This window comes from Sapajus apella, unplaced genomic scaffold (genome assembly GCF_009761245.1).
Source record: "Sapajus apella isolate SASKATOON/1434 unplaced genomic scaffold, GSC_monkey_1.0 scaffold76, whole genome shotgun sequence".
Lineage (NCBI taxonomy): Eukaryota > Metazoa > Chordata > Mammalia > Primates > Cebidae > Sapajus > Sapajus apella.
Window position 1 is genome coordinate 10,220,254 of NW_022437016.1, and position 24,346 is coordinate 10,244,599.

At 37.3% G+C, this 24,346-nt stretch overlaps 1 protein-coding gene and 1 pseudogene across 5 annotated transcripts in view; one reads left to right on the forward strand and one right to left on the reverse strand.

Moving 5' to 3' along the window:
- Positions 1 to 24,346, reverse strand: part of SCAI (suppressor of cancer cell invasion) — a 180,008-nt gene that overhangs the window by 45,303 nt on the left and 110,359 nt on the right. For all 5 annotated transcript variants that reach the window (XR_004260865.1, XM_032251586.1, XM_032251585.1 and 2 more), the window contains 8 exons: positions 19,887 to 19,982; positions 18,729 to 18,815; positions 17,113 to 17,211; positions 10,228 to 10,324; positions 8,080 to 8,178; positions 7,445 to 7,597; positions 576 to 677; positions 220 to 321 (listed from right to left, as the gene is read on the reverse strand). Coding sequence is in view for 4 of the 5 variants with exons in the window: in XM_032251586.1 (XP_032107477.1) it covers positions 220 to 321; positions 576 to 677; positions 7,445 to 7,597; positions 8,080 to 8,178; positions 10,228 to 10,324; positions 17,113 to 17,211; positions 18,729 to 18,815; positions 19,887 to 19,982 (835 nt within the window). In the remaining variant the exon portion in view is untranslated. The remainder of the gene's footprint in view (positions 1 to 219; positions 322 to 575; positions 678 to 7,444; positions 7,598 to 8,079; positions 8,179 to 10,227; positions 10,325 to 17,112; positions 17,212 to 18,728; positions 18,816 to 19,886; positions 19,983 to 24,346) is intronic.
- LOC116532437 lies at positions 9,062 to 9,649 on the forward strand (annotated as a pseudogene).

Below are 24,346 nucleotides of genomic sequence, written 5' to 3' on the forward strand. Positions count from 1 at the left end.
TCATTCCAAAAATGGCTATTTCACAGCTTACCAGGAGTAAAAAAAAAAAAAAGAAATGAAACAAAACAAAAATAGCTATTATCAGGATCGTTATTCTAAAGGCAATTTTTAATTTTTATATTTTACTTAAGCTCTTAAATATTTTTTTAAAAGAGTGACTCTTAGATTCTCTTAGGGTGCACTTTCACCTTATAGTAAAAAGTACTGGATCACACATACCTTAAAAGATGCTGCTAAGAAGGTATATAGTTGGCTGAAGGTTGGTTTGTAGAGCAGATACTTGTGGGGGTTTTCTCGTCTAGTAGGCTTGTCAGCTGATTCCTATATTTACACACAGAAAACATTATACATATATGCTGCATTTGACCAATGAATTATCAATGCCCTTATCAAGTATCAAGTAAGTCTTATTTTGACTCAGTCTTACTGTGATTATGCTTATCTATTTCTCCAAGTCTCATCAAAAGAATTATTTATTAAAGTTTGTAGTATTTATTGAATAATCAGCTGCATTCTGTGAGGAGAAGCAGCAGCCAGAGGGTCATCAAACTGGCAAACGTAAAAGAGAAGATTACCTGCATTCCTGGTTTATTCATCTGGGAAGCTAAATTCATTGGCTCCCTTTCCAGAGCTTGTAACATCCGGAACATATCAACAGTTAGTTCACTGAACTTAACCTGCAAGAAAAAAAAAAAAACAAAACACAACCTAGCCTTAATGCAACATACAGATTTTGAAATCTTTTATCACGTTACTAGTTTTGGCTTTCACAAGTACTTCAGGGCTTTGGGTACCTTTTTCTCTACTATTTCATTATGAAAATTTTCAAGCGATGGAAAGATTGGAAGAATTCTGTAGAGATATCCATATGTTCATTATCTAGATCCTATAATAAGCATTTTTTATATTTGCTTTATCACATACCTCTCCAGCCATATACATGTCTACTGATAAATAAACTTTCTCAGGTTTTTTTTTCAGTAGTTGTGAAAGCACAGAGGGGCTGAGCATGGTGACTCACGCCTATAATCCTAGCACTTTGGGAAGCCAAGACATGTGGATCACCTGAGGTCTCGAGACCAGCCTGGCCAACATGGTAAAACCCATCTCTACTAAAAATACAAAAATTAGCTGGGCCTGGTGGCGGATGCCTGTAATCCCAGCTATGCAGGAGGCTAAGGCAGGATAATCACTTAAACCTGGGAGGCAAAGGCTGCAGTAAGCTGACATCACACCATTGCACTCCAGCCTGGATGACAGAGTGAGACTCCATCTCAAAAAAAAAAAAAAAAAACAGAAAAGAGAGGCACAGATAGTATATTAGGTTCTACAAACATGCTAACTTCCACAGACTGGTGGATGAATTCACACGTGTAGGTAGTATGCTATGTGAGGGGCAAGTTTTTCACTAACACCACAAGGATCTCCAGCCCAGATTCTTTTTTTTTGTTTTTTTTTCCTTTTGAGATAGAGTCTTGCTCTGCTGCCCAGGCTGCAGTACAGTAGTGTAATTTCGGCCCACTGCAACATCGGCCTCCTGTGTTCAAGCAATCCTCCTGCCTCAGCCTCAGGAGTAGCTGGGATTACAGGTGTGTGCCATCACACCTGGCTAATTTTTGTATTTTTAGTAGAGACAGGGTTTTGCCATGTTGGCCAGGCCAGTGTCAAACTCCTGACCTCAAGTCATCTACCCGCCTCAGCCTCCCAAAGTGCTGAGATTATAGGTGTAAGCTGCCATGCCCGGCCTTCCAGCCCAAATTCTACACACAGAAGTTTGATAGCAATCCTTGCTACATGAAGGAAAAAGAGCTAACTTTTGGCAAATTAGCTATGCTGAAATACAACTGTGATCCATATTTGTGGTAATTTCTTCCATAGATTTTGGCCCTATACAATATTTAAGTCTGTATCTTTTTTTTTATTCAGACGGTCTAATTAATTCAAGTTTAAGTCTGTATCTTTTTCCAATTTTAATAATACTTATATAGAGCTTCAGGAATGCAGATGTTGAAACAGATGAGACTTTTTTAAAGTACCTATTTCTATCAAATAAAAAAAGAGGAATTATTTAGTTAAGATGAGAATAAGTTTATGAAGATTACTAACTGTACTTTCAAACATTTAACTCATTTAGTGTGTGTGTGTGTGTGTGTGTGTGTGTGTGTGTGTGTCCACTGGCTCCATAATCACCACCACCTCTTTACTTGAAGATATTATCATTACTCACTTAGATTACTAAAACAATTTCCTAACTGCTCTGCTTCTCCCATTCTGGCTCCAATCTGTTTTCCTAACTATAACCAAAATGATCATTCCAAAATTCTGGCCTCATCATGTTCCTCCCCTTGCATCAAAACTTTTGCTGGTTGTCCAATACACATAGGATACAGACAAATTACTTAGCATTCAGTATCAAGCCCTGTTAATACAGCCCTACCTATCTCTCATCTACTTGTAGTTTCCTTTGTTCTCTGGGTTGCAGCCAGTTTAGCCTTCTATTAATGTCTCATACTCACCATGCCCCCCCTCGGATTCCAGGCCTTGCCACGTGCTTTTCCTGATGCCTGGTATACTCTGCTTTTTTCATGGTTAACTTCTACTACCCTTAGTTCTTAGCTCAAACAGTTGTTCTCAGAAAAACTTTCAACAACTTCCCAAACTAGGTCAAATCCCTTGCTCGTAGACAGTTGAATCATATACTTCTTTTGTCACATTTGTTGATGTGGCTACTTGATATTTATCAAAGTGGTTACTTGATTAATGTTTGTCTTCACAACTAGATTCTAAGCTCCTTTAGGAAAGCTTATTGTTTGGGTTTCTTATTTTTTATATTTTTAGTTCTAATCATCCCTATTGCCCTGTACATAACTGGCACTCAATGAATATTAGCTGCATGAATGAATGACTCTTCTGCTGAACTTTACCTCTCATTACAAGTCATTAATAGATTAGCATCACAAGACTATACTTCAGGGATCACTTCTATAGCTCATTACTAAATTAGCATTATCAAATTCACACTTTCATATAAGGAATCAAAAAACCATCTCTATAACAAAAAGTTAAAACATAGCTTCTGTTTCCAGTGGCATAAAGGTATCCATCAACACTACCCAGTGAAATGCAGAGATAAGCCTGTAAGAGAGTAAGAGGTTTCACAAGAGGTGGAGATTAAAGAAGAGGAAGAGGTTTAAGGAGATAAGTGGGCACTAACGCCTTGCTTTCCTATAGTAAGGGTAGCATGGGGCTCCGGGCTAAGAACTGGTTGGATGGTTGGAAGACCAGCCCTCCCATACATATACCCATGCCCAAATAAAACTGGAAGCACAAAAAGATACAGCCTCAGAGGAGTACACTAGAAACAAATCTGCTCCACAGACATAAACATGAAAGAACTCTACCTTAGCCTTTTTTTCTGAGAAGAGATAAAGAAATGTCTCCCCTAAGAATTCATGGCCATATGCTGATTCTCATGTGGTTTGAAAACCTGAATTACCATTATTTGCATGGCTCAAAAATCTATAAGGTTTTTCACTTAAAGAGAACAAAAACTGATAGTGCCCCTAAGTTTTGCAGGGAAAATGCAACGCAGATCATCATTGGAAGAAGGCATCCTCAATTCAGGTCTTATAGAATTCTAGCTGATAGAATTACAACAAAGGAAACTCACAACCCAAAATCATAAAACACATGAAGAAAATAGGCACCTCTGATGCAGTTAAGAGAAACAATAAGAAACTCAAACAGGATGATACAAACATCATACATAACATGCAAAAGTCTAGGTGTGGCGGGTCACGCCTGTAATTTCAGAACTTTGGAAGGCCAAGGTGAGAGGATCATTCAAGGCCAGGAGCTTGAGATCAGCCTGGCAACATAGTGAGAGTTAGGGATATGCAATATACTGTTGGTAAAGGTCTAAAAAAGGATTCACAAAAAATTAGAAAATACTTTCAACTGAAATAAAATATAAAATATTATAGAAGGAACAGGATTAAAAAATACAAAGTATCAAAATCTGTAGAATGAAATTCAAGTAATGCTTAAAGAGAATTTTACAGTGTTGGATTTTTATTTTATTTATTTTATTATTTAGAGATGGAGTCTTGTTCTGCTGCCCAGGCTGGAGTGCAGTGGTGCGATCTTGGCTCACTGGAACCTCCGCCTCCTGGGTTCAAGCAATTTTCCTGCCTCTGCCTCCCGAGTAGGTAGGATTACAGGTGCATGCCATCATACTTGGCTAATTTTTGTATTTTTAGGAGAGACAATTTTACCATGTTGGCTAGGCTGGTCTAAAACTCCTGACCCTCAGGCAATCTGCCCTGCTCAGCCTCCCAAAGTGCTGGGATTACAGTCGTGAGCCACCATGCCCAGCCCAGGGATTTTTATATTAGATTAGACGAGGAAGAAGTTCTAAAGTCAGTTATTTGGCTGGGTGCAGTGACTCACACCTATAATCCCAACACTCTGGGAAGTCAGGGGCAGGGGAATCACCTGGGGTCAGGAGTTCAAGACCCAGCTGGCCAACATTGGCAAAACCGTTTCTACTAAAAATACAAAAATTAGCTGAGTGTGGTAGCACATGCCTGTAATCCCAGCTACTCAGGAGGTTGAGGCAGGAGAATCACTTGAACCCGGCAGGCAGAAGTTGCTGTGGGCTGAGATCATGCCACTGCACTCCAGCCTAAGGGATAAAGTAAGACTCTGTCTCAAAAATAAAAATAAAGTCAGTTATCTAAGCAAATTCAAATTAGGAAGAAGGAAATAAAAATAAGTAAGAATCAACAAAAGAGAAAAAATTAGAAAACAAAATCAATTTTTCATTTACTACAACATATCGAGGCTTATTACAATGCCATAATAATGAAGTCAGAAGTATCAGCATAATAGACATACAAACCAAAGGAACAGAATCAGACTCAAATATATTTGAACACTGGATTTATGGTAAAAGTGACACTACACTGTGGTAGGAAAAAATGGTCTTTTTAAAAGTAAATGTTGCTACATCTACTGGAAATTCAGAAAGAAAGTTTGACCCATACTTCACACTAAAATAAATCCCAAAGAGATCATAGATCTAAATATGAAAGGTAAAGTAAGCAACAATTTCTCAAAATAGGGCACAAAAAAGCTCTTAGAAGAAAGGAAAAGAATTATAAATTGGACTACATTAAAATTAAGGACTTCTGTTTACTGGAATCTCAGTACCTGGAACAGGGTCTGGCATAGAGTAGGCACTAATAAATATTTTAACAGATGTTTGGGAAAAAAAGGAGAGAAAGAGAGAGGAGATGTCAGAAGAAAGTAAAAGGCAAGACAAGAGTAGGGAAAAGATAGTTCAGTACATAAATCTGACAAAGGACTTTCACGTAGAATATATTAGAAACTCTTACAGATCAATAAAAAAAATTGGAACTGCTTAGTCATAGAGTGTGCATATATTTAGCTGTACTACATAATGTCTGCCATTTTTCTAAAGTGAATCTATCAATTTACATTTCTATAAAGTATGAAATATTCAGTTCTTGTACTACTTGCCAGGATACGCTATTATCAGTTTCTTGGTCTCTTTTGTTTTTAGACAACTGGATTAGTGATATCTCATCTGGTTTTATTTTATATTTTTCTGATTAGAAAAATTTTCTTTGAATTAAAAAAATAAAGTGAGAAAAATACCAAGTCTTCAGATAATATAACTATACAAACCATAAATATGTTTCAAAATTTTTCCATTTAGTATACTCATACACTAGTTTTTAAAATGTTGTAATGTAGACATTTGCAAAATAAGGGTCACAAAAGCCAAAAATGGAGAAATACGGTACCAGAAAAATCTAATAATAACAAAAACGATTGACAGATGCTAGGATAGGATCCAAAATTAAACTTGTTAAAAAACATAAGAAAAATGTATTTACTGGTGACTTTTTCAACATCCCATAATTTTCAGTAAATTTCATTTCCAGTGTGTTAAATCTCATCATCATGGGGCTATTCTGTCATTAAAAAACACTTGAAATTCACTTTTAAAAAATTTACACAAAAACAACCTCTGGCTGGGTGCAGTGGCTTACATTTGTAATCCCAACACTTTGAGAAGCTGAGACAGGAGGATCACTTGAGGTCAGGAGTTCAAGACCAACCTGGCGAACATGATGATACCCTGTCTCTACTAAAAATAAAAAAATTAGCCAGATGTGGTGGCATGTGCCTGTAATCCCAGCTACTCAGGAGGCTGAGGTGGGAGAATTGCTTGAATCTGAGAGACAAAAGTTGCAGTGAGCCAAGACTGTGCCACTGCACTTCAACCTGGGTGACAGAGCAAGACTGTCTCAAAAAATCAAACGAACAAAAAAAAACCACCAACTCCTCCTCATATCTTTTTGCTTGATTGGAAAGTAATATATAGACATTTGGAAACTTTTTTTTTTTTTTTTTTTTTTGAGACGGAGTTTCGCTCTTGTTACCCAGGCTGGAGTGCAATGGCGCGATCTCGGCTCACCGCAACCTCCGCCTCCTCGGTTCAGGCAATTCTCCTGCCTCAGCCTCCTGAGTAGCTGGGATTACAGGCACGCACCACCATGCCCAGCTAATTTTTTGTATTTTTGGTAGAGACGGGGTTTCACCATGTTGACCAGGATGGTCTCGATCTCTTGACCTCGTGATCCACCCGCCTCGGCCTCCCAAAGTGCTGGGATTACAGGCTTGAGCCACCGCGCCCGGCCGAAACTTTTTTTTTTTTCAGTTTTCTTTGAGACACAGTCTCATTCTGTTGACCAGGATGGAGTATAGTGGTATGATCTTGGCTCACTGCAACCTCCACCTCCCAGGTTCAAGCAATTCTCCTGCCTCAGCCGCCCCAGTAGCTGGGATTACAGGTACCTGCTATCATGCCTGGTTAATTTTTTGTGTGTTTTTGTAGAGACAGGGTTTCACCACGTTGGCCAGAATGGTCTTCAACTCCTGACCTCAGGTGATCTGCCCGCCTTGGCCTCCCAAAGTGCTGGGATTAAAGACATGAGCCACGGCGCCTGGCCAGAAATTTTTGAAACTTTACAGTGTTGTAAAAAGTAAAATAAAAATCACCTATAATTTGACTACTCAGAGATAAAACTTACCTATTTGTAAAATTTCTTCCTAGTCTTTATCCTATGTGTATACACATAGACATTCTAACATATATGAAATAATTCTGCTTACATGGCTCCATGGCAAGTTTATTTTCATTTACTGTATCAGGAGTATCTTCCTAGATTATTAAAAATTCTTTCTAAACTATTTAAATATCTGTAATATATTCCAGATGTGCACAGAGCATAATTTAATCAGCCATTTCCTCACAAGTGGATGTTAGGATATTTATAAGAAAATAATTCTGTGATCATCAATAGCACTATTTTCCACAGTGAATTTTAATCATAATCCCTTCACAATTCTTTACCTGATTATTACAATTACCAATAATGAGTGCATCAGCCAGAGACAACTGTCCCACAATCATGCCCTGTTCCAGCAATGGGGCTCCTGTTTCAGCAAGGCGATTTGATGTGATAACAATGGTATTATCATCATTTAGTACCATTACAGGGTCCGCCTAAATAAAAAAGCAATAAACAGTTAATAAATGGCTAAGACTATCAATATAATAAGTTATTCCTTCTTCTTGACATATAGACACAACAAAAACATAAACTACATGGTCATTTATTTATTGATAATTATGATCATTTATTTATCAATAATTATGATTTTTCTTTCTTTTTTTTGAGATGAGTTTCACTCTTGTTGCCCAGGTTGAAGTCCAGTGGATTGATCTCGGCTCAACCTATGCCTCCCAGGTTCAAGTGATTCTCCCGCCTCAGCCTCCCGAGTAGCTGGGATTACAGGCGCCCGCTACCACACCCAGCTAATTTTTTTGTATTTTCAGTAAAGACAGGATTTCACCATATCATCCAGGCTTGTCTCAAACTCCTGACCTCAGGTGATCCACCCACCTTAGCCTCCCAAAGTGTTGGGATTACAGGGATGAGCCACCATACCCGGCCAATAATTATGATTTTTCTTATTAAAACTGACCTCAATGAAAGCTGCTACTTCCTGAAGCACCAAGTTCCATTCTACTTGATCTTCAGTATTAAATCGGTGAGTATAATCTTCAATTTCATCTGACAATTCCTGATTTTAAAAATATCACAAAAAAGGTTATTAAAAAACCCATAAAAATACACAGCCATATAGAACCATTTTGCTGACAAAACTGACACACTTACAAAATTTGATTATCAATATGTAGTCCTGATTATAGCCAAAAACAAAGATGAAAACTACATAAATTTTCTTCAAAAGTCACAAACTTCAGAATAATACCCACCAAATGAAGTCTTCACAGAGATCTATTTCCTATCAATACTACATCAGCAATACATTAATTAATGAAAAATCAGAAAAGACAAATTCAAAACTTTAGCATTAAAAAAAAAAAATGAGGCTGGATGCAGTGTCTCACACCCATAATCCCAGCCTTTTGGGAGGTCGAGGTGGGAGGATCATTTGAGGCCAGGATTTCTAGGCCAGCCTAGGCAACATAGTAAGACCCTACCACTATAAAAAATTATATATTTCTAAAAATACTTCCTGACTTTATTTGGATTTATATTATACAGTGTTTTGGAAATATTTTTAATGGTAACTGGGTATAAAGGAAAGTAGAAAAGGAGTACAGAGGGCTACTTCTGGTGGCCTTGTCAAAACTGGCATGTTGAGCTGGGTACAGTGGCTCATGTCTATAATCCCAGCACTTCGGCAGGCCGAGGCTGGCAGATTGCTTGAACTCATGAGTACAAGATTAACCTGGGCAACAAGGTGAAACTCTGTCTCTACAAAAACACAAAAATTAGCTAGGAGTGGTGGCTTAAGCCTATGATCCCAGCTACTCAGGAAGTTAAGGTAAAAGGATTGCTTGAGCCAGGTAGGCAGAGGTTGCAGTGAGACAAGATTGTGCCACTGCACTCCAGCCTGGGTGACAGAGTAAAACCTTGTCCCAAACAGCTTTTCGTTGGTCCTTCTTCCAAACATGGAGCAGTCGATTAACATCACAGAGCGGAATCTGCCACATCTAGAAATGCTCAAGAACCAGCTGGACCAGGAAGTGGAGTTCTTGTCCACATCCACTACCCAGCCCAAAGTGGTATAGACCAGGTATGTGGAAGCCAGTGACTGACTGAACGGGCTGAACAAGAGCAACGAGGGGAAAGAATTACTCGTCCCACTGATGAGTTCCACGTATGTCCCTGGGAAGCTACATGATGTGGAACACGTACTCAATGATGTGGGAACTGGGTACTATGTAGAGAAGACAGCTGAGGATGCCAAGGATTTCTTCAAGAGGAAGACAGATGTTCTAACTAAGCAGATGGAGAAAATCAAACCAGCTCTCCAGAAGAAGCATGCCATGAAACAGGCTGTCATGGAAATGATGAGCCAGAAGATTCGGCAACTCACAGCCCTGGGGGCAGCTCAGGCTACTGCTAAGGCCTGAGAGTTTTCGCAAAAATGGGGCAGAGGGACACACTTTGGGCATGGCTTCCTAGTGCTGGAAAGGGAAGGGTCTTGTGTTAATGCCAATAAATGTGCCAGCTAGGTAAAACAAACAAACAAACAAACCCCAAAAAACCAATTGGTATGTTGTACTTGAAACAAAATTAAGTATGCCATTAAACCTATTGAGTACAGGGTGCAACCATAATTTAATATGCATTACAGGTATCCTGTGGATCTGAAGACAGTTAACTCTTAATCGCCTGAGTTAATGAAGGAGAGACTTGATACAGAAGCTCTAAAGTGGGGGGAAAACTAAAATCATTCCCAATGCCTTTGTAAAATGTTATGTGCTTTTTCTTGACATAATATTTCAATTATTTTCTCTTAAACTAAGTATTTTTGTTTGTTTGCATTCCAGCCATCCATTGATGAGCTTTGAAATGTAAAACACATAGAAGGGACAAAAGCAAGGAATCAAGATAATTATCTCAGATTAGTGTATTTGTAACATGAAAAGAATTGGAAAATTTTTTATCATTATCCTTGGCTGAAGTTAGTACACTTTGAATGTTGTCGTTATTTTGATATATCAAAATTATTTTAACCTAAAATCTAGTTTTAAAAAATAAGACTATCCATATACAATTAGAGATTAGAATTTTAACTATTTTAAAGTGCATTTACCTTTACCAGATCCTTTACAACATCCATTTTGTTGAGAAGAAGACAAACTACTATAAATCTTGCATAATATCGTAACTTCTTAACTACCAATTCAGGTCTATGGAAGATAAATGAAAAATTACTAATTAAAGAAAAGAATGCTTTTTGATTTTTCCAATTTTTTGATGGCTTTTAAAACTTTTTCCATCCTTTTTTGCACAAATATAAACATTTCCACACATAAACATACAATCTTTTTGAACATATTTCTTACTGATTAAGTTGTTTACTAATATATTCATTCATTCAACAAATATTTATTGAGAACTTACGTGCATCAGGTACTATGGTAAGTGCTAAAAGTACAATTGTAAAAAACTACAGATATTCCCTTCTTCACAGATCTTACAGACAGAAAATTATTTAAAATATACAGAAGAGAGATAAATGCTTAAAACATAATGGAATAATATAATGATAGAAGAAATAAAGAATGCTATTTGAACCCACAGGTCTAGATCTTGAGTGAGAAAATGTTTCCTAGAGAAAATAACAAATGTTTAAGAATCCAAGGGCCAGGTGAGGTGGCTCACGCCTGTAATCCCAAAACTTTGGGAGGTGGAGGTGGGCAATCGCAAGGTCTGCAGTTCAAGACCAGCCTAGCCAACATGGCGAAACACATATTGTATATACTAAAAATAGAAAAATTAGCCAGGCATGCTGGCTCATGCCTGTGATCCCAGCTACTTGGGAGGCTGAGGCAGGAGAATCTCTTGAACCCGGGAGGCAGAGGTTGCAGTGAACCAAGATCAGACCACTGCACTCCAGCTTGGGCTCCAGAGTGAGACTCTGTTTCAAAGAAAAAAAAAAAAAGAATACACGAAAGAGTGGAAGACTACAGGTAGGAAAATATGAGGTGAAAAGGATTCCAGGAAGAACGTTTTTTTTTTCTTAAAATCTCACTTTTCTGCTATTAATATAATCAAGCCAACTTTTTCATGCTTACTCTTTGTATGCCATATCCTTTTTTCATCCTTCTTTCAATTATCTATGTCCTTTTATTTAAATTCACATCTTTTGTGGGCAGTATATACTTAGGTCCTGATTTTCTGTCCGCTTTGACTATCTCTGTGCCTTTTACTTGATATGTTTAGACCAATTATATTTAATGTCATTATTGCTTTGGCTAGATTTATATCTACCACCTCGATGTTTCCTATTTGCTCCTTCTCTTGCTGTGTTGCTATTTTGCTTTCTTTTTGGTTAATCAAGTATTTTTTAGTTTCTGTTTTATATCATCTATTGGCTTCTTAGTTATACTACTTCTTTGTTATTGTTCTTTAAGTGGTTGCTGGGAGTAACAATATGCATCCTTTAACTTATTAAATGCCCCTTACAATATATTTTATCTATTCACACATAACACTTTACACTTACCAATTATCAATTCAAACCTGACTTCTCCTCCTGCTTTCCATATCCTACATCACAAATACAATAGCCTCACAACAGTATATTTTTTGTATGTGTTCAACATTTTCCATAATAAAAGTTTTTAAAAATTCTTTTGATCATGAGTTACTTAGAAATGTGTCTACTGATTGACCAACTTACTGAATTTTTTGTTTAAGAGATACAGTCTTGCTATGTTGCCCAGGCTGGACTTGAACTCCTGGATTCGAGCAATCCCCTTAACTCACTGACCAACTTATTGATTTTTTTGTTTAAGTGATGGAATCTTGCTATGTTACCCAGGCTGGACTTGAACTCCTGGGTTCAAGCAATCTTATTGCCTCAGCCTTCTGAGTAGCTGGGCTGCACGTGCAGCTACTGATTTTTTTAAATTATGTTTTATTTTTGTTTTTAATAAAATCGTACCATGGTTAGACATCATATACTTTATTGAACCTTGTATTAAACTTGTGTTGTGGCAAGTATCAGTTAATTTCACAAATTTTCATATAAGGTTGAAAATAACATATATTCTGTTATTGTTGCACACAATTTTAGGCACATGGGAAAAACTGTTACTCAAATCTTATAATTTCTTGTCTTCTTGATATATAAATTATTAAATATCATATATCAAAAATTCCAATGTACATTAGATCACTTATTAATTTCCCCACTTTAAAAAAATCATTTTGCTTTATTATAATGCTATGTTATTAGGTATATATAAGTTTATGATTTTTATATTTTCCTGAATTGTTCCTTTTATTATTACAGAGTAAACCTCTATCATCAATAATACTTTCTACCTTAAATACACACAGTATACACATAAGAAATGCATATATACATACACATTTCTTCCCCTTAGTAGCTGTCTCATTTATTTTTCTCTGTCCACCTTACATCTTTGAAGGATCTTTTTTTTTTTTTTTTTTTTCCAAAAGAGACAGAGTCTTGCCCTATTTCCCAGGCTGAAGTGCAGTGGCATCATCATAAATCACTGCAGCCTCAAACTCCTGGGCTCAAGCAAACTCTTACCTCAGCCTCAATAACTAGGATGGCAGGAGTGTGCCACCACACCTGGCTAATTTTTTTATTTTCATTTTTTATAGAAACCATGTCTTCCTATGTTTCCCAGGCTGGTCTCAAACTCCTAGTCTCAAGCGATCCTCCCATCTTAGACACCCAGAGGATTGGGATAACAGGTGTGAGCCACCACTCTTGGCCTTGAAGAGTCTCTTGAAAACAGTATATTATGCCGGGCACAGTGGCTCATGCCTATAATCCCAGCACTTTCGGAGGCCAAGGCGGGCGGATCATCTGAAGTCAGGAGTTCTAGACCAGCCTGACCAACATGAGAGGCCCTGTCTCTAGTAAAAATACAAAAAATTAGCTGGGCATGGTGGCACATGCCTGTAATCAGCTACTCGGGAGGCTGAGGCAGGAGAATAGCTTGAAAGCGGGAGGCGGAGGTTGTGGTGAGCCGAAATTGTGCCACTGCACTCCAGCCTGGGCAACAAGAGTGAAACTCTGTCTCAAAAAAAAAAAAGTGTATTATTGGGTTTTTCTAAGAGGCATACTGATAATCTCTGTCTTTTAACTGGAAAGTTTAGATTACTTTTACTAACTATGACTTGGATATGTTTCTACATTGTTATTTTGTACTACTTACACTATTTGGAGTTTACTTTCCTTTCCTGCCTTTCATTGTAATGATCATAACTTTGTTACTCACTTTCCCCCTCTACCTCTTCTGAAGTTACACATTCTTCTTATAGTTTTCTTAAAATATTTACAAGTAAACTTTACTTACTCTATGTTTCTTCTGAACAATAAATGGATCTTATTAGAATGGTTTAATTCTTTATCCCCTTTCTTCTTTCATATTATTGCTATCCAGATTTGGCTCCATTTAATTTTAATAATGTCAATCAGCCACTGTTAAGATGATAACTTTCCCATCAAGTCCATGTTTTAGGATACAAGAGGATAATTTTTTCTTATCAGTCCTTCTTATATATCATACTTCCCCTTGTAGTTTCAATTTTCTTCTTTCTTGCTCTTTTATGTCACCCCAACCAATTGCCTCCAATCCAAGGTCACCACATTAATGGGAAAATGAACTAGGGACTTCTTACTTTCTTAGCAACTAGGTTTTCCATTTAAAAGATGATTGTCTTATTTTATCCAGCATTTCTACATATTTAGTATTTTAAGTCATCTAGCCTAACACATTGTTGAAAGCGGAATTCAAAACAAAGAAAATTAGTAGAAGGATGATGTCAATTCAAATCTGAAATATGAATGACTTAATTCTGTTACTGTTTTGATTAAGAATAGGTTCTATGAATCTATATCGTGGATTACACAACCAGCAAACTTTCTGTAAAGGGCCAGATGGTAAATATTTTAAGCTTTGCAGGCCGCATTTGGTGCCTATAGCATATTCATCTTTTCCCTTTTTACAACCCTTTGAAAATGGAAAAAAAAAAAAAAAATTCTAAACTGTCACACAGTATAAAAACAGGCCAAAGGCCCAATTTGGCATGCAAGCAGGCCATAGTTAGCTGATCCTTATATTCAATAAGCATACAGAAGTGGGTGGGTGCTTTCTATTTCAGAAGCCACTGTGATGAACTGCAGGAAAGCACAGATGAATGCGTCAGTGCTGCCCACTCATACACGAGAGGCCACCTCAATCAAGCCCGATAAACTGAACCACAACCCACAGCCTACCAACTGACTCCATATCAAACTGCAGAAAAAAAAGGGTGACCCTCACTGGAAGGGTCCACATCAAGCCCTCTTTATCATCAGCACCATTACAAAGTGTTAAAGCCTTCAATTTACATTCATATTTCCCACTGAAAAAAACTTAATACTGTCACCACTTATGCTGACATCAACATAAACGGAGTTTATTTTCCTTTCCTGCCTTCCATGGTAATGATCATAATTTTATTACTCAGTTTCCCCCCTACCTCTTCTGAAGTTACACGTTCTCCTTATACTCTTTAAAATTATTTTTCTAAAAATAATAACAAGAAAACTTGATGAATTGTTTCTTTTGAACAATAAATGACATGTTGACATGTCATCAACATCAACATAAGTGGTGACAGAATTGTTTTTTCCGATATGAATGTAAAATTGAACTTTTTATTAAGTTTTTTTAAGCTCTTAACAAACTTCTAAACTCCAGAATTCCAGCCTTGTCCAACCTGCTAGGCTCACTACTTTAAGACACCGACTCTTTAACTACACATTTGCTGAGGAAACTCTGTTCTTCCAGGTGGCTAACTGTAACATCTCCCCACAGCCTCCTGGGTATTGAGAATCTTCACCTTCTCCATATACAACTAGCTCAGCTTTGGCCATCTGCAAAGGAATTGAGGTGTGCAGCTCCTAGGAGGAGTGGCTGTATGGCAATATCTCCTCTCCTAAGTAGGATGGGCCCATGGAATGAAATGTTCTGAGAGTGGTCTATGCTCAGTGACAGACACTAACCTTGAGATTGCTGGAACAAACTACTTATTCCTTCTGGTCTCGACATAATCCTTAGCTGCCGAGACAGTGCAGAGAGAACTTGTTCCTTTTGAGGAGTGAAGACTTTGCCTTTTAAATGAACTGTGAAATTGTGGAATACTTCCTTACTTGGTTTTCTCTCCTGGCTGTTGATTTTAGCAGCTGTTGCTGATTGCAATCTTGACTGGCACTCTTACCCTGTATGAACTAAGAAATAACCTACCCACTGAACAAAGCCCCCCCTAAGCACATACAGCAAGGTCAAGGTTTTGTACCCCGGATTGTCCTTTAATTCTAATTTACTGGCACAAAGCAAGAGTTTTTATCATCCTGATTCCAAATAATGCTACTTCTAAATAATATGCCCTGCTCTAGGAGACTGCACAGGACAATGATTCAAATTTGATGTTTGTTATTAAGGCATACAATTATGGCAATACATCAGACTGTTGGGTAGTAAGATCAAGACAATTTCCCTTTGTCTTTTAAATGAACTGTGAAATTCCCTTCAAATTAGAAAATGGAGAAAAGTAAATTATACAAGGTGTTTTGCTATTGCTTAAAATAGTCCTTGGCTTATATGTATTCTTAATGCTGATAAAATGTTACATAGCTCTTTTGAATTTTTTAAGATATAATTTACCTAGCCAAGAATTAAGACAAATAGTATAGCATGAATTTTTTTTTTTTAATTAGGGTTGGAGGAAATATATCTGTAGTGAAAATATGTGAAGCAAACTATAGAACAACCTAAGGGAAAAGTAATTGATGGAACTTCTGATGTAAGGGGATGACAGAAAGATATGGAAAATATACACTCCATCATTGACACCCCTACATATGCCATGCAAAAGGCCCTAGACAAGTCTGACCAAGACATGCAAGGGAATTAAGGAGATTTACAAGAGTGGGGCTTTCCCCAAAATGTCACTGTTTAGCTGGAAAGCTTACAACAGTCAACTGCAAAGTGTTCTCAAGAAAAACATGTCAAAACTGTTTTCTTCCATTGCTAAGAGAATATAATCTTTTCACTATATAAAAACTGTGAGTTCTGTTGCTGGGGGTAGAGAGAATATTCAGACCTTCTGTGCCTGAACTTTCTTACCCAACAATTCCCAGAATGCTAGCAAGAAAGATTCTCCAGCAGACCTCTGATTTCTTCCACAATTCCATACTCATCTGGAACTAATAAAATCACAATCCAGACCAGGTGCGGTGGCTCATGCCTATAATCCCAGCACTTCGGGAGGCTGAGGTGGGTGGATCACCTGAGGTCAAGCGTTGGAGATCAGCCTGGCCAACATGGTGAAACCTCATCTCTACTAAAAAATAAAAAAAAAAAATTAGGCAGGTATGGTGGCACACACCTGTAATGCCAGCTATTTGGGATGCTGAGGCAGAAGAATTGCTTGAACCCAGGAGGCAGAAGTTGCAGTGAGCCGAGATTGCACCACTGCACTCCAGCCTGGGCAACAGAGCGACACTCTGTCTCCAAAAGAAAAAGAAAAAAAAAAGAAAAGAAAATTCAAATAGCATTAGCAGGCTATTCCCTGATCCTACGTGACAGCTGTCACCAGACTTTTGAAGAGATATGAATTAAGATTACACAGACTAAAGAATAAATGTTAGTAACTAAGCTTCGCTTTGGAGTCATTTCTTTTCTATTAAATCTATGTGAAGCCAATCTCCTATAAAACAATAACCCAACTCTCCTTAGGCATTGTGACATTTGTCACAACATCTTTGATATTTATTGCATAGGTAATATACACTTTATGCTTTCAAAGGGCTACTACACAGCAGGCACTCCATAAAGCCTGGTAAATGATTACAAGTTATAAACAAATGTATGCTTTTCTGCACAGTTTCCATGCAGAGTAAAGACAGTTCTATCCTCACCTTTCTAAAAGTATGGCAGATACATACCTGTCCTCTTTATTGACTTGAGAATAATATGATCTCTGTCTGATTGCAGAATAGAAGGAAAAAGCCTCATTCAGATAGCTGGTTTCTGATGTGCGTAAGCTATGAGAAAAAATATATTTTTAAATATGACAGTGTCAGAGATTCTTCACCATGATAAATACTTCTTCTATACTACTATATTCCTCTATGTCTGGGGGCGGGTGGAAATGACTGTCCTAAATTTGAATCAGCAAGGCAATCATCATATCACCCTTAAAATGTATAAAAAATAATAATGAAAATTTTTGAAAAATGACCTCACTGAAAGCAAGCATTTTTTGATGCCAACCCATATTATACATTATCCTCATTCTTTGAAGGGACTCTCCAAACAGCATTCCATCAGTGAAATCCTTCTCTCCCAGGACCAGGCCAATTCACTTTCTCAAATCCATACAGTCCTTTGGCCCATTTCTTTATTTTTTGTTTTTTTCTCACAGAACTGAGGAATGCACTAATCCATATTCATCTTCAGGGGATGTTAATAAATTATGTTTTACAAGAGACTTTTTAAGAAAATATTTCTACCTGAGAAAACAGTTCTAGTTTTACAAGGGACTTTTTAAGAAAATATTCTACCCAAGAAAGTAATTTTAATGGTAGGAATTTGGGATGGTATGCCAAAATACAGGAAATGGAAGAAGTTTTATTTTTTTTTTTTTATTTTCTTTTCTTTTTATAAAATTTTTTATTTTTTGAGACAGAGTTTCACTCTTGTTACCCAGGCTGGAATGTCAATGGCATGATCTTGGCTCACTATAACCTCTGCCTCCCAGGTTCAAGCAATTCTCTGGCCTCAGCCTCCCAAGTAGCTGGGATTATAGGCACCCGCCACCACACCCAGCTAATTTTTTTGTATTTTTAGTAGAGAAGGGGTTTCACCATATTGGCCAGGCTTGTCTCAAACTCCTAATCTCAAGTGATCCACCTGCCTCAGGCTCCCAAAGTGCTAGGATTACAGACATAAGCCACCATGCCTGGTTGTTTTATTGCCTTTTAGATTAAAAATTGTCCATGCGTTTTTCATTGTATAGCTGCTATCATGTCAGGTTAATGAGTTTTAGATTCTTAAAAGGACCTCTCTTGCTTTCTGAACTCAGGGGTGGGACTATGTAGATGTTATTGCTCTAAGGATATAATAAAAATACCCTTATTTATCTCATGTAAGCTTTCAAACATATCCTGAAAGTATAAGTTTTTTAAACTTTCCTTCTGAAAATTATTCATTCATACATACAAATTATAATATAATGCTGCACAGTATTAAGACAAGTGAAGCTGTAAGAACAATAAATCCTTTAGTATTAATCATTTATCTAAGACCAAGATCAAATTTTTAAGTTATAAATGAGTCTGACCAAATGAAGTGTTTGGAAGGCATGCCTTTAAAACAAATAGTACTTTAATTATGGAAGGTTATTGCATGACATTGTCTTGATCAATCTGGTCCAAACTACTAGGGTTTCATTTGTAACTCACCATTTTCACACCCAGCAATGAGTACACTATATATATATTTCTGTATGCTGTGTTTTAATCAGACAACACTTTATTCTTTCCATGTGTAATTTACTTACTAATAATGGTAGTATAGCTGCCCAATCTTGGAAGCAATTTCTCCTATTTGCCAGCGCTTCAAGCCATACCGATTATCCAAGACTTGTCTAGTTTATATAGGATACAAGAAAATAGAAATAAGGGTCTGTACATTCCAAAGACAATCAAATCTGTAAATTAAATAGGATAAAATACCATTGAACTCAGCAAAGCTAATACATTTTTCATGAGATTTCAATGTAGTCATTCCATTAAATTCAAAAAGCATTTATTAAATGTCTATTTATAAGTTGAAATATAAAAAGAAACTACTTTAGCCAGTAAACAACACATATTTTCGAATGAAATAATAAATCATCCTTCCTATACTCTAGCTCATCTGAACCATTCCACATATAATATTGTTTTTAAAAAAATCAAACAAGAACATTATTTTTTTTTGAGATGGAGTCTGGCTCTGTTGCCCAGGCTGGAGTGCAGTGGCATGATCTTGGCTCCCTGCAACCTCCACCTAGTGGTTCAAGCGATTTTCCTGCCTCAGCCTCCCGAGTAGCTGGGATTATATGTGTGCACCACCACATATTTTTAGTAGGGATGGGGTTTGGTCATGTTAGCCAGGGTGGGCTTGAACTCCTGACCTCAAGTGATCCACCCACCTCAGTCTCCTAAAGTGCTGGGATTACAATTGTGAGTCACTGTACCCAGGCTTATTTTATTATTTATTTTTATCTTTTTTTTTTTTTTTTTTTTTTTTTTGAGACAGAGTCTCTCTCTGTTGTCCAGACTGGAGTGCAGTGGTGCAATCTCAGCTCAGTGCACTGGCTAATTTTCGTGTATTTTGTAGAGATAAGATTTACCATGCTGCCAGGCTGGTCTCAAACTCCTGAGGTCAAACAATCCCCCCAACTTGGCTTACCAAAGTGCTAGGATTAAGGCATAAGCCACCATGCCTAGTCACACATTTTAAAATCTTAAATAAGTAGAAAATAAATAAATTTGTTTTCATTTGGATTATGAAGATGAAATATGTAATTTTAAAAGCACCAAGATTTACCTTTGCTTTCTTGGTGGAAAAAAAGAAAAAGCACCAAGATAAAAAGCACTGAAGTAGTAAAGACAAAAACTGTGGCTAACAGAAAACAGGCCTTCACTCTTCTTTAACTATAAAATTCATTTACCGATGTTGCTGCTGGAACTTCCAGAGTTTGGTGTAAACATCAAAAGTTCTTCCAAAATAGGACTGCCACTGCTTCTGTCCATATTGTGGCAAATCTCTGTAATAATAAATGAGTGTGTATTAATTTTAAACTTCTTATGCTATTTGAAAATTACGTCTTGTGATCAACCCAGATAGATGTAAAATGCTTGCATTCAGGCTTTCTTTTAAAACCAAAGTTACACTGCGGAGCAGAAATAATTCTACAACTAGGGTCCAGGACATGTTCTTTTCCTGTTCTCCTCCCTACTTCTGACAGGTTGTTCTTAGTGTTCTTTGCAGATGCCTCTCCCATGAGGTTTCTAGCACTCTCTTCCCTCACCCTGGGTGATCTTATTCACACTCACTTATATACTGACAACTTTCAAATGTTTACCTTCAGCTAAGAACTCAGCTGAATGTTTGAAAAACACTGCTTTAGAAAATATACCTAGAAATGGATATGCAGATGGTATTACTGTTCTACACTATTCTATCCCCTCCCTATAAGGGAACTATATATCCCTGTCTTTGAACCTGGTGACTTATAGTACAATCTTTGAGAGACAAATACTCCCTACCATACAAACACTGGGCCTGGCCATAGTAACTTACTTTGGCCAATGAAATATAATTGTTATTTATACCGTATCTTAGGATAAGATTAAGAGCACTGAGTGGTTCAGCATTTTCAGTTTTCCCTCTGACCTAAGACAAAGATAGCGCTGTTCTTCAGCCTGGAACACAGAGTAAGGCACATTTAACAGAGCTGCAAAACCTAGACAACTTGTAGCTAACATGGGAGCTAGAAATAAATCTCTATTGTAGGAAGGCACTATAATTTGAGGGTTGCTACAGCAGCCTTACTTAGGAAAAGCTAGTCCAGAAATTGGTAACAGGAGTCGATTATTGCCGTAACAAACATGGAACATATGTGACACTTGCAATGGCGACTAAGTAGCAAGTCTGGAAACAATGATCTATATAATGCAGTCATAACACTGTATTTGCCTGAGAAAACCTAGAGAGTAGATAATATGATTAATCAACTGGTTGATTTATGCAAAGAGGTTGGGAAACAGTATGTTGCTAGCCCTGGATGCTATTAGCTATGCTTAAAACACTACAAAAAAAAAAAAGATGAACTCAGAAAAGAATTAATTGCATTAAAAGAATACAAGCAGAGTTGACAAGAAAGAGAAAATTCACAAATTCAAGGACTTACAAGATTGAAAGATACAACAATTACTAATATTTAACTGTAAAAGATACAATTGAGAAATGCTATCCATAACAGCCTCATCTTCCAGGGCAAAACTTCTTTTTATTTTTTTTTTGAGACGGAGTCTCACTCTGTCACCTGGCTAGAGTACAGTGGCGTGACCTTGGCTTACTGCAACCTCTTCCTCCGGGTTCAAGTGATTCTCCAACCTCAGCCTCCCAAGTAGCTGGGATTACAGGCATGCACCACCACGCCCAGCTAATTTTTGTATTTTTAGTAGAGACAGGGTTTCACCATGTTGGCCAGGATGGTCTCAATCTCCTGACCTCGTGATCTACCCACCTTGGCTTCCCAAAGTACTGGGATTACAGGTTTAAGCCACCACACCGGCCTCCAGGGCAAAACTACTTTATTAAAGTCTGTGAACAGATGAAGATGGCCCCAAGTACCTTTTTTCAGTGGAACAAAATAAATTCAGGAAAGGAATTTAAGAATCTGGCTGTCTTATAGAAACCTGATAAACTCAAGTTATCTCTAATAAATTCCAGAAGATGGACATGTCTCAAAGAATTAGGGGTATGGCTATTGGTACATGGAGCTAATTTGAATCAAATTATTATTATTTTTTAATTGCATTTTAGGTTTGGGGGTACATGTGAAGAACATGCAAGATTGTTGCATAGGTACACACATGGCAGTGTGATTTGCTGCCTTCCTCCCCATCACCTATATCTGGCATTTCTCCCCATGCTATCTCTCCCCAACGCCCCACCCCCATCAAATTATAGAGTCAACTACATTTCACAAGATTTGTTCTATTGAAGTCACCTTTTTTAAAAAATAAAGGAGCAATAAATTCATTGTCTATAGTGTGGTTAATTTCTTATCCTAGTTTATGACTTGCCATCTCATTTTTCTTCATTGTGTTTTTATTATGAGTAGTTTTCAAATGTATGGATCTTTCTTTGTATGGTTAGTGCTTTTTCTGTATTCTTAAAGAAACTCATCCACAAAATAGTATTATCTTCTGCAAGATTTAAAGTTTTGATCTTCAAATTTAACTCTTTAATGTACCCAAATTGAGTTTCAGATATGTATAACAAACTATGTCTGAACGATTTTTTAAAAATATATATCTTTTTTGATGACAGAACTGGAGCTGTCATAAATTTTCCGCTAAGCTCATTTTTCAGCTCTTTGTTCCATAACGAGGCTTTTCTGTTTCGTCATTAACATTCTGTTAATTATGATAGCCTTAATAAGTCTAGCATATTTCCTCTTTATCAGGAGCGCCTTGGCTATTCTTGTTTCCTGTACTTACATATGAATATAAATTTTAAACTCAGCTGCAAACTTAAACACACACACACACACACACACACACACACACACACACACACGCCTTAATGGCTTCTAGTGGTAACTGAATAAATCTAGAAATCAATTTGGAAAATTTGTATTTTTTCTAATTTTGTCAATAGCATTTCTTTCCATTTATGGTAAAAACACTGTCATTAAACACATTTATAACTTTTTCCATAAAAGTCTTATATTTCTTGGTTCATACTACTGTAAGGTCTCATATTTTCCTTGTTTTTGTGAAAGATATCTCTACTTTTTAAGTTCTATCTTTTATTTTATTTTATTTTTTTGAGACAGAAGCTCATTCTGTCACCCAGGCTGGAGTGCAGCGGTGCGGTCTCGACTCACTGAAACCTCTGCCTCCTGGGTTCAAGCAACTCTCCCACATCAGCCTTCTGAGTAGCTGGGATTACGGGTGCCCGCCACCACACCCGGCTAATTTTTGCATTTTTAGTAGAGGTGGGGTTTCATTATGTTGGTCAGGCTGGTCTCAAACTCCTGAACTCATGATCTGCCCACCTCGGCCTCCCAAAGTGCTGAGATTACAAGCGTGAGCCACCACTCCCGGCCTTATTTTTTTTATGACGGAAAATTTCAAACATATATAAAAGTAGAGCAAACAGTACAATGACACCTAGGTACTACCAGCAGATTCAAAGATTATCAATTGCCAAGTAAAATACATGTTTTTGTTTCTGAGCCCCCTACTCCTTTCCTTAAGTTTATCTGTCCACCTTTGTGCTAATTCCACTCTGTCTAAATCAGTACTGCTATAACCACCACAAGCACTATTTTCAATTAAGAAAAGAAGTACAGGCTGTATTTATATCGATCCCTATAACTAAAATGTCTACAAAAATATTTAAAACAGAGAAAACACTCAAATATTTAGTAGTAAAATGAATCATGTTTTAAACATAGATTTCCTTACTTAAGCTTAACTTCCCTCAATTATACAAGGAAATCTATTATTTAGTTCACATAACTAAATAAGCTGAATGTTCTTGGTAAACCATACAACCTTATAGAAATTTGAGGTGAGGCAAGCCACGGTGGCTCACGTCTGTAATCCCAGCACTTTGGGAGGCTGAGGTGGGCAGATCACCTGAGGCCAGGAGTTGAAGACCAGCCTGACCAACATGGTGAGACCCCATCTCTATTAAAAATACAAAAATTAGCCAGGCGTGGTTGTGCACGCTTGTAGTCTTGGGGGTTGAGGTAGGATGACTGCTGCAGCCAAGGAAGTCGAGGCTGCAATGAGTCATCATTGCACCACTGCACTCCAGCTTGGGCAACAAAGGGAGTATCTGTCTTAAAAATAAATAAATAAAATAAAATGAATAATGGGAAAACCGAGATTAGTGGTAATGTAAATTCAGAGGGTATGGTGAGGATTAGACAGTATATGTGAATTATCTGAAACAGGCCTGGCATATAGTAAGCACTCATAAATGTTAGTTGCGATTATTATTCTTATTAGGGCTACTATTTCTATGCAGCAGGGAAAAAAGCAGCTTTTAGGTAAATGAAATCTTCATTTATTGTGGCAGGATATCAAAGGAGAATGCACAAATTGATAAACCAAGAAAGAGTGATAAAAGTATATAGGCTTGAGAAATGGAAGTAAACACCAGGAAAACTAAAATTAGAAATAGTCAAAAGTGATTGCAGGCCAGGCATGGTGGCTCACGCCTGTAATCCCAGAACTTTGGGAGGCCAAGGTGGACAGATTATGAGGTCAGGAGATTGAAAACAACCTGGCAAACATGGTAAAATCCCATCTCTGCTAAAAATACAAAAATTAGCTAGGTGTGGTGGCACATGCCTGTGATCCCAACTACTTGGGAGGCTGAGGCAGG